The 8,886-nt window shown below is 41.5% G+C and overlaps 3 protein-coding genes across 8 annotated transcripts in view; 1 reads left to right on the top strand and 2 right to left on the bottom strand.

The window, feature by feature from the left end:
* Positions 1–924: 924 nt before the first annotated feature.
* On the bottom strand, positions 925–5,549 carry LOC105563158 (ras-like protein 2). Of its 3 annotated transcripts, none has more exons than XR_001009012.1 (5): positions 5,158–5,549; positions 4,353–4,440; positions 3,747–3,958; positions 3,166–3,454; positions 925–3,061 (listed from the first exon to the last, which is right to left on the bottom strand). XR_001009012.1 is itself a non-coding variant. In XM_012014524.1 (4 exons), the coding sequence occupies exons 1-4, from the start codon at positions 5,260–5,262 to the stop codon at positions 3,260–3,262; spliced, it is 600 nt and encodes a 199-aa protein (XP_011869914.1). In that variant the 5' UTR covers positions 5,263–5,549; the 3' UTR covers positions 925–3,259. The 3 variants fall into 3 exon arrangements, 1 of the variants encoding a protein (XP_011869914.1); XR_001009013.1 differs by having other exon boundaries at positions 3,199–3,454; XM_012014524.1 differs by having other exon boundaries at positions 925–3,454.
* Positions 5,550–5,698: 149 nt separating this feature from the next.
* LOC105563156 (protein Asterix) lies at positions 5,699–7,299 on the top strand. The gene is made up of 2 exons (XM_012014519.1): positions 5,699–5,881; positions 6,544–7,299. The coding sequence occupies exon 2, from the start codon at positions 6,555–6,557 to the stop codon at positions 6,885–6,887; it is 333 nt and encodes a 110-aa protein (XP_011869909.1). The 5' UTR covers positions 5,699–5,881; positions 6,544–6,554; the 3' UTR covers positions 6,888–7,299.
* LOC105563157 (sn1-specific diacylglycerol lipase alpha) overlaps positions 7,058–8,886 on the bottom strand; it is a 56,067-nt gene continuing 54,238 nt past the window's right edge. For all 4 annotated transcript variants that reach the window (XM_012014522.1, XM_012014520.1, XM_012014521.1 and 1 more), the window contains one exon: positions 7,058–8,844. In XM_012014522.1, coding sequence (XP_011869912.1) covers positions 8,566–8,844 — 279 coding nt within the window. In that variant the 3' untranslated portion in view covers positions 7,058–8,565. The remainder of the gene's footprint in view (positions 8,845–8,886) is intronic.

Raw genomic sequence — 8,886 nt, 5'->3', positions numbered from 1 at the left:
GACTGGCCGTAGCGTGACACGGCCGCTGTTAATACTTTGTTATGCGACCCACATAATAAAGTAAATTAATCACTGCAAGCAAAACAAGATTACCCTGGATGCTAAAAAAAATATGATTTACTATGCAATAACTTATGCTAATTTTAAATACTGCGGTCAATCTCCTCCTTGCCAATTACAATCTTCTTGTAATAGACCTTTCAGACGCTCAATTGTCACAATTTATAATTCTTGATTTTCTAAATTGCAACTCTTGAGAATATGTATAGAAGATTCTCTGAAATTAAGGCTCCTGGTCCCCGAGCCGAGAACTCCGCGATGACGGTGGCGACATAGTCGCTAGCGATAGGAATAAGAACCCTATCGCGAAAATCGACTGATCTACATTATGTATTATCGACATTATCAAATTATGTTTTCTTCTTGCCGCTTTAATATCAAAGTAGCGACATCTACGAACTAAATTTGACGAAACATTAGACGAAGTAATGTAAGCTAATAAAGCAATTATTGAAAGTTTCGTGGACTTTATGAAAGATATCGTTAGTTTGTTGTCTTCGCAAAATTAAGAAAAAGAATACAATTTAACAATGCCAATATACATTTGTGATATTATGACAGTATATTATATGTATTTATACATATTTTAATATATTACGGCGTAAATTATGTTGAAGTTCAGTACCCACATTTAAAAATAATAATGTCTTACTAATTTCTAAAAATAAGAATCAGATAAAGTACAGAATACACAAAATATCAAACTTTTCTAACATTTGCCAATACTGTTTCAGTAGCAAATTAAGAGCATAGAAATGGAATTGGCGATTCTGCATACCTGCAATAATAGATAAATATAAATTTTTCAAAAAGCACTAAATATTCGAAAGTAGAATAATATCAGAAAATTGGAAAAACCTGAAAGAACATAATAACAATTAATTTTATTACATTCGCATTATTTGGTTTACAGAAGTTAACAAACATAGATTGAATCTAAAAATCAGTTCGCTATAGACATTATTTTTATAAACATATAAATATACTGTTACAAAAATAAATGGAATTTCTTATTCGATTCTTGGAGTTTCGTAAATGATATAAGTAACATTTCATAAAATACACATTTGTATAAATTATTATTGTTAAGTATGATACCATATCGTCGCAAAAATTTTGTAATTTTTGTTATAAAGTGTCGTTTTGTAGGCTTATAATATTGTATAATATATATCTATTGTAAAATATTATTTTCTACGTTATTAAAGCTAGTATTATTATTAGTATCATTATTAGTACCTCTCGGTATCACCAGTAACGAATTGATTCTCTCGAAACTTGAAAGAGTTAAACGAGCAAAAATATTTCTCGTTGTTGGTGAAACCGAAACTAGCTGAACACATTTTCATATCTCTCCACAAATATAGCATTTTTAACAATAGGCACATTATTACATCACATTATTACAAGTACCACTCTGTAAACAGATAAATAAGAACAAATTTACTTAACAGAAAAGAGAAGAGTAATATAATTTTACGTTTTAAAAATATTTATAAGTTCCAAATTTTTCTTCTCGTTAAGCTGAAAATGATAAAAGATTAAAATTTCATTAAAATTACGTAGAACATCGTAACTTTGTTTTTGATAAAGTAGACACAACATTAAATAAAGTTATATGCATAAAGAATAATTACATTGGAAGACATTTAATAATCAATATAAGAGAAGATATATGTAACTAAATATTAAAACTATTAATTTTGCTTCAATGTCTCAAAACTAGAGTTTAAACGCAGCGTGCTAATTGGAACTTGTGGAGTATATAGCATTAATATATTGCTAATTACAAGATCATCTGCATTAAAAATGTTATTGGCCCCATTCTGATTGTATTATTATATTTTGCACAAAATTTCAATCACTAAGTGTTGTGTGTAGACATAGAGATAAAAAACAATTTAAATAATTCTCATAGACATAAATCGAATGTAAATTTGCATTTGATATTTTGTTCGTTTCGTTCAATATCACTGCACTATTTTGATTTTCATAATTAGACATTATGACTCAACCTAGAGGAAGACGAATTAGAACGTTGCTAATAATAGCAGGAGTATTTTCGACAAGTGGCTGAGTACAGACAGTGGTTGTGTCCAAATCGTCATTACAAAATATTCATCCAACTGCTTTGATCGAATGCATCTCTTAGATATCGTACACACTAACAATTGCCGGCATGTATTCGTTGAATTATATGCGTGAATAAAAGTAAGGTGTTTCAACTAATATTTCTAACTAGAGTATTTTCCTAAAATGAGAGATGAATAGCAAAAGCATATTCTACATTTGAGAATTATAATTATTCTGTTCTTAGTATGTATATATAAAACATTCCCTTTACATTTCAAAATATTGGTCATATAAATATATATATTGTACGAATTTGCGCCGTTGTTAGGTAAAATCTGTTTTTCTATTTGCTTCAATTTGTGTTTTACCGCAATTCGAGATCATTAATATACCAGACGATCAGCAGTGAGCGGAAGCAAATCTGTGAAGACCCTGGGACCCTGTGGATCCGTGGACGGTTGTCCATATACGATATAAACCCAATTATATCATAATACGCTCAATCATCCAAATGTATTGTCTTAAGCAATACATCGCATTACGGATAACTGTTTTACTCGGCGAGTAGAAGTTTGTACCATGTTCTTTCAGCAAAATTTATTATAAAAATAGTTCATTTATATTTGTCGTTGCTTCTGATATTTGTGCGAGACGAAAATTGGCCTGCTATATATAGAAGAAAAGTCATTTTCCATTAAACTCTATATATTACAAATTGAACAGTAGTACGATGGCATTAAAAAGTTATTTTACTGTCACATAACAATTAATCATATTATCGTTACCGTCGCGGTAAACGTCGACGAAAATCGTCGATAAAATCTTCTAGCGCGATAGTTAGAAAAGCACATGCGGTAATCATTATCAGTAAACTTCTCGCAAAGTTGGCAGTTTGTAATCGATATCGAAATCCGCGTAGTTTCCAATCCTAAACACGAGAAAGAATATTTTATTTACGCGGAAGTGTAAACTATTCCCGACAAGGTGTCTCAAAATTTCCAATCTCTCTTCGTGCCAGTTTGATTCCATTACCTTTTCCTGTTTCCTCCCCGAATGAGAACTCACCACCAAAAAATACGGTCCGATCAGTCCGGTAAATCGTCTGTCAGGATAAACATTTTTGTCATTACAGCATGCAACATTTCTTCTTGTTCTTCTTGTAATTTGGCTTCAGCGGTGGTCGTTCCGACAGTTGAAACTTTCTGACGATTCGCACCAGCTCGTGGAAAGCTTGGTCGACGTTCATCCGTAACTTGGCGCTGCACTCAATGTATGGAATCTTCAATTGACGCGCCATATTTTGTGCCTCCTCAATTGATACCTAATACAAAAATTCACAACTAGATTAGTAAATTGTGACGGAAGAGACGTACAAAATTATAATTACGTAAAGAAAAGACCCTCAAGATATAAAACACTAATAAACCCTTTTTGCGTCATTTTCAGCGCAATGAAAATTATGTATAAACTAATAGGATAATTGAAAATAATAAAATCGTATTAAAACATAATGTAATTAGTTTACTTATGTATGTAAAATTATAATTATTAATCTCCACAGTGCGAAATAAGCTGGATAGGATTTAAGCTGCTTATTTATCAACGATGCTCACGCTCCTATGATGATCCAAATCTGCTTTATTTCCAACCATCAGCATGGGAAACTCATCTCGATCCTTCACCCGAAGTATCTGCCTGTGAAACTTTAATATCTCGTCGAAAGACGAGTGATCGGTGACGGCAAACACGAGGAGGAAGCCCTCGCCGCTTCTCATGTATTGTTCGCGCATCGCACTGAACTCCTCTTGGCCGGCAGTGTCCAGTACTGTAACGCAAACATAGTTTTCTCAACAGGATATTCGATTATACTGCAACCGGATCCGAGTCGAAAGCCTGGGGTATCTTACAATACAGTCAAAATGCTAAAAGTGAGCGGCTCTGTCCCTTTCTAAGGGGACAGCGGGAGAAAGACAAAGATACAGAAATAAACCTCTGATCTACAACGTGCTCTTTGCATCTAGAAACTATATTTCTGAGGCCAATAAACACCTTTAAATTTGTCGACAATTTTTTAAGCATTTCGATTTACTTGTAAAGTAGAATGTTTCTAGACAAAAAACACGTTGTAAATAAACGAGTGCGGAAATTATTAACTGGATCACACGACGGAAAATTACGAGCAAGAACTTAAACGTAGATTGACTTGGGTCTCTGCTTACTGTCGAGCTTGGCTGGCACATCGTCGATGACGCACTGCTTCGTGTAGGAATCCTCGATCGTTGGATCGTAATCGGTCACGAAATAACTCTGGAAGAATCAATTGAGCGAAATGACACAGAAATTCAAACGGAGCCCGCTCTCTCGCGCCGGTTTGCCGACCGTCGGTCAAGTCACGTTCTTCGCGCGCCTCGCCCGCGCGCGTCGCGCCCCTTCCGCCCCCTCGCGGGGCACGCGATCGGATCGAGGTTTCGTCGGGACCGACGCGCCACGGCGCTGCCGCGTATGACCATATATGACGATTGCGCACGGCGCTGTGACATAATGCCCTAACCCGTCCGGCGGTTGTTTTCCTGCCTCAACGAGACGAGACGTGACGTGACGCGACGCGACGATATCTCGCTTGCAGATTTCGTGATCGCGCTCCTCCCCCCCCCCGATTTGACCTCGTCTACCAGCGACGAGAGTATCGAGAATTCGCCGATAACGCGTCGGCGGCTCCGGGGAGCACGGGAGAGGTCGCGTCTCGGGGGAATTTGAATTTCAGCGACGCGGACGAGCTTGCGGAATATCTTCCCGTCCCTCTCGGGTCGAGAGGGAGATTCGCGATCTCGTGATCGATCTGTCGTCGCGCTCGGCGCGTTTCTCGAAGAGCGAGCAGACTGTCGCTCGCTGAAGCCTGGTATACAATGAATCGTCAGGAGTCGGAGCTATGTGTCAATCCTTTTTCTTTCCGGGTGAAGGAAAGAGGACCGACATACGGCTCCGACTTGTAACAGCTCATTGTGAACCGGGCCCGGGACTTACTTGGATGAATTGTATCGTGATCGCCGATTTTCCGACACCGCCCCCACCCACGACGACGAGCTTGTAGGTCTGCGCATAGCTCTGCCTGTCAGCGGCTCTCGACATCTTTTTCCTTCTCTCGCTCGCTCGCTCGTGCTTGCTCTCGCTGGCGCCGCACGCGCGCGATTAAACGCTCATCCCGCGGCGCGCACGACCGACGGGCGCCGACGCGATACGCCGACGGTTTCTCTCGCCTCGGCGGTCTCGGGCGCCACGGACGCGGGATCGGGCTCTCTTCTCGCGACGGCGAAGCGAGTCGCCAAGGCTCGTTGCGCGCGGCCTCGCGGAGACGAGGATCTCGCCAACTTTTTATGGTCGGGGGATTCTCCCTCCGCGCGACCGCGCGTACTTACGTACATACATACATACGTAGGCTTGGCGATTCCGCCGGACGGCCGCGCGCAGCGCTCCGACCCGCGACTGCTGCGAGCACCAAAGAGATCCTCTTTGATTTTATCGACAGAACTGCCTACGAGGTCTGGCGGTTCGCCGCGCGCGGCGCTGCAAGTCTTCGCGCTCGTCCCGTGGCGGAGCGACGACGTGTGAGCGGCGGGTGTACGGGAGTCTCTTCCTGCGATTTTTGCAAGTTGCGACGTGATTTGCGATAACTCGTCCGATCGTCAGCGCGTGGTCGCGGAATGCCAGTCGTTTAAATAACATTTGCACGGTGTCCCTCGAACCGCACGTGAGTATGTCATTCGCGCTCTGGAACATTAACGTTTATTAATTAGCCACGGCGATTAATTAACGTTGTAAACAATTTGGCGTGAATTATTAACTGATATTAACCTTCCTCGACGAGATAAGAGTATGCTGGTTTGATGGACGGCGACTCGCAAAAGAATTCGTGCATCCGTCAATCGTAGCTTATCAGCGAACTTTCGTGAAAAGTAAACGAAATTGCTTCGAAAAATTATCGCATTGCACACCAGGTAGCTGATGTCATTTACATACAATCGTGGTCGGAAAGGTTGCCCTACGTTTTCTGATAAATTTCGAAAACGCAGTCTATCCTGCGAGAGCGTACAGCTTCTGCTCACGGATACGTGCAGTGACGCATTATTAAAGCAAAGGAGTGATACAAACGAGTATTCCGAAAATCTATTCTTTCCTCCGTGTGTTCTGCCTGTGCCGAAATTCATATCGGGAGGCATCGGCGTTTCCCGAGGTGCGTTCGCGGAGCACGCTATTAGCACGAAAGGCTTCCATTATTCATCAACAGATGATGAGCAACAAAGATAGACCGATACTTTCAGCTCCAATGGCAATTCCGCGAACGCACCTCCAGTGTACGCCGTAGACTTCTCTCCGAGGTTGACCGTTTAACATCTGTGCCTCGTGTCGCAGACGCTCGCAGGATGAATAGCTCGACAGACCCGAGGCGGCCGGACAAGGAGGTCCGCTACAAGCCACCGGGCTCCAACAGTCAGACGCACATGCAGGACGACATGACTCCGGAGTACATGAACGTCATAGGGATGATCTTCAGCATGTGCGGCCTGATGATGAGGCTGAAATGGTGCTCCTGGGTGGCGCTCTACTGCTCCTGCATCAGCTTTGCCAACACGCGAGTGAGCGAGGACGCCAAGCAGATCCTCAGCTGCTTCATGCTGTCGATATCCGCGGTGGTCATGTCCTACCTACAAAACCCGCAGCCCATGGTGCCGCCGTGGGCGAGCGCCATGCAATAAAGTTCTCTCCTCTCGTCTTGTGCAAACGCCCCGCGGCGCAGCTCACCTCGTCGTCCTCGTCCTATACACGAGTGCGAGAAAACTTGTACATTTAAAACGGATTCTGTTGGAACGAATGATTATTTGTACGGAGAAGCCTTTCCCGCAACAGACGTGTGAACAATAACGAGCTCGCTGTAATAATTTATTATCGTTACGCACGGCATTGCGACACCGAGCTCCCGCTTACATCGATCATCTCTGGTAGTCGTTCTATGGTCACTTGGTATGCATATACTTTATATACAGATGTAGCGATTTTTCTCATCGTTTATTTCTTATAAATAGCTCTATGTTAAAATTAATTGTATATTCTGTGCATTTTCTCTAAAGATACTATAAATATTACAATAAATGTTACATTTTCTAAGCATACGTTAATATCGACTAGAATTTAAATGCCACTTAGTGCTATTCCTGGTTTTTTGTTACATTTTTTTTTACATAAGTACAGCGACATCACGACTCAGATTCTCAAGTGTATCCTCGCACGCTTGACGGTCGCGTTTTCTTTAGACCATTACAGTCGCGATAGCGTTTCGCGAAACATTCCTTTATTCGTATTCGCATCGAGTATCATTGCCAAACTCGAGCAACCTGACTAGAGCGTAACCAAAAAGTACTGGTAATTATTATACTATGTCGTATCGATTCGTACATTAAAGCACGTTCTAAGAATAGTACAAATTATATCAAACCATCGAACAGAATATATGCGAGACTTAACTTTTATTCGACAGATCCACAGTTTAGAAATATATAAAAACGAGTGATTTCTACTGTGATCTTGATAAACGATATTGATACAAAATAGGCCGTTACTGCGACGTGCCGCAGTGTATACGTACTTCAATCGTGACTAACAGTTATAGCTGGTTGCAGAAATGCATTTCTCTCGGACACTAGACGAGTTTGGGGAATAGCGTTTCTGATATGGAATTGAAAATTGTCCCTCGCGAAAAATGGATAATTCATATTGCATAATTACGTTTAGCGTCATCAATCGGTTGTTCAAATAATCATTCGATTATTGTTCAACATTGTTATTAGGAACGTGCACACAAATGTCTTCTCGTTATTAATATAATATTTTTAAGTAATCTCGTTCGAACAAGTTATTATTTAATAACTAAGTAAGATTACCGAACTAATACCTCGAAGAAATGCGTTGCTACGAAACACTTGTATCAAGACGAGACAATGAAGAAAGTATGTCTGAATCTGTAAATTGAAGATGGCCAATCCAGAGACATATTTTAAAGATATTCCATTAATACGTCCTATTTCACGCGTCTTTCAGACCGCCGTGTTTGGATTGGTTGTCTCAGAAGTTCGTAGCTTGAGGAGACAGAGAAAATGAGCGAAGAAGAATTTGGCACACACTTGTATCCAAATGCCTACTTCTGACTACTGTTACTGTGCCTCATGGTCCTCGATTGGTTTATTTCAACTCGCTGAGCTAAAGTCCTCGCGCGCAATAAACATTTCACCTAGTCGAAGTTAAAGAGAATCAAACCATACACGAGTCGCACGGAGCGATCCCGTTATTTTATTTCCTTTGCTACGGATTGTTTGTCGAGTGGAGAGTGTCTTCACGATCGTGTTGACTATGTCCAGCATCCGTGTGTGGAATCTATAACTAGACGCTGCTCTCTCCTCGTCCCACCAGTGTAATGGGATACACGTACTTTTTCCGCTTGGCGTTGAAAAATGGCGAACTGTGCTGGCCGGGGGTCGGCGTGGGCGACAGACCTCGGAGAAGCGGTAACGAGGCGTCGCCGCCCACGCCAGTGGCATCGATTCCCTTCTTCCATTCGGCCCCTAGATCCGTGGCCGGTGCCATGAGTCCTTTGCACTCCGGTGAACTGCGCACACTGAGAAAGACGTCGTTGCTGCTGTCGCGCTGGCCGGAGGAACCCTGAAGACACGAAGATGACGCGAACTCGTTTATACGATTGTT

This window comes from Vollenhovia emeryi, unplaced genomic scaffold, assembly GCF_000949405.1.
Source record: "Vollenhovia emeryi isolate VEMERY1.0 unplaced genomic scaffold, V.emery_V1.0 DF939180.1, whole genome shotgun sequence".
NCBI lineage: Eukaryota > Metazoa > Arthropoda > Insecta > Hymenoptera > Formicidae > Vollenhovia > Vollenhovia emeryi.
This window is presented reverse-complemented; position numbering and strand designations above follow the sequence as displayed.

Bases quoted from the DNA above. Each gene is read 5' to 3' on its own strand.
- LOC105563156 (XM_012014519.1), top strand. From the start codon at position 6,555: ATGAATAGCTCGACAGACCCGAGGCGGCCGGACAAGGAGGTCCGCTAC.
- LOC105563158 (XM_012014524.1), bottom strand. From the start codon at position 5,262: ATGTCGAGAGCCGCTGACAGGCAGAGCTATGCGCAGACCTACAAGCTC. The intron at 3,959-4,352 runs GTAAGCAGAGAC...TTTGCGTTACAG, and splicing joins TGTGCCAGCCAAGCTCGACA to TACTGGACACTGCCGGCCAA. The intron at 3,455-3,746 runs GTGAGCATCGTT...TTTTTGTATTAG, and splicing joins ATTTGGATCATCATAGGAGC to GTATCAATTGAGGAGGCACA.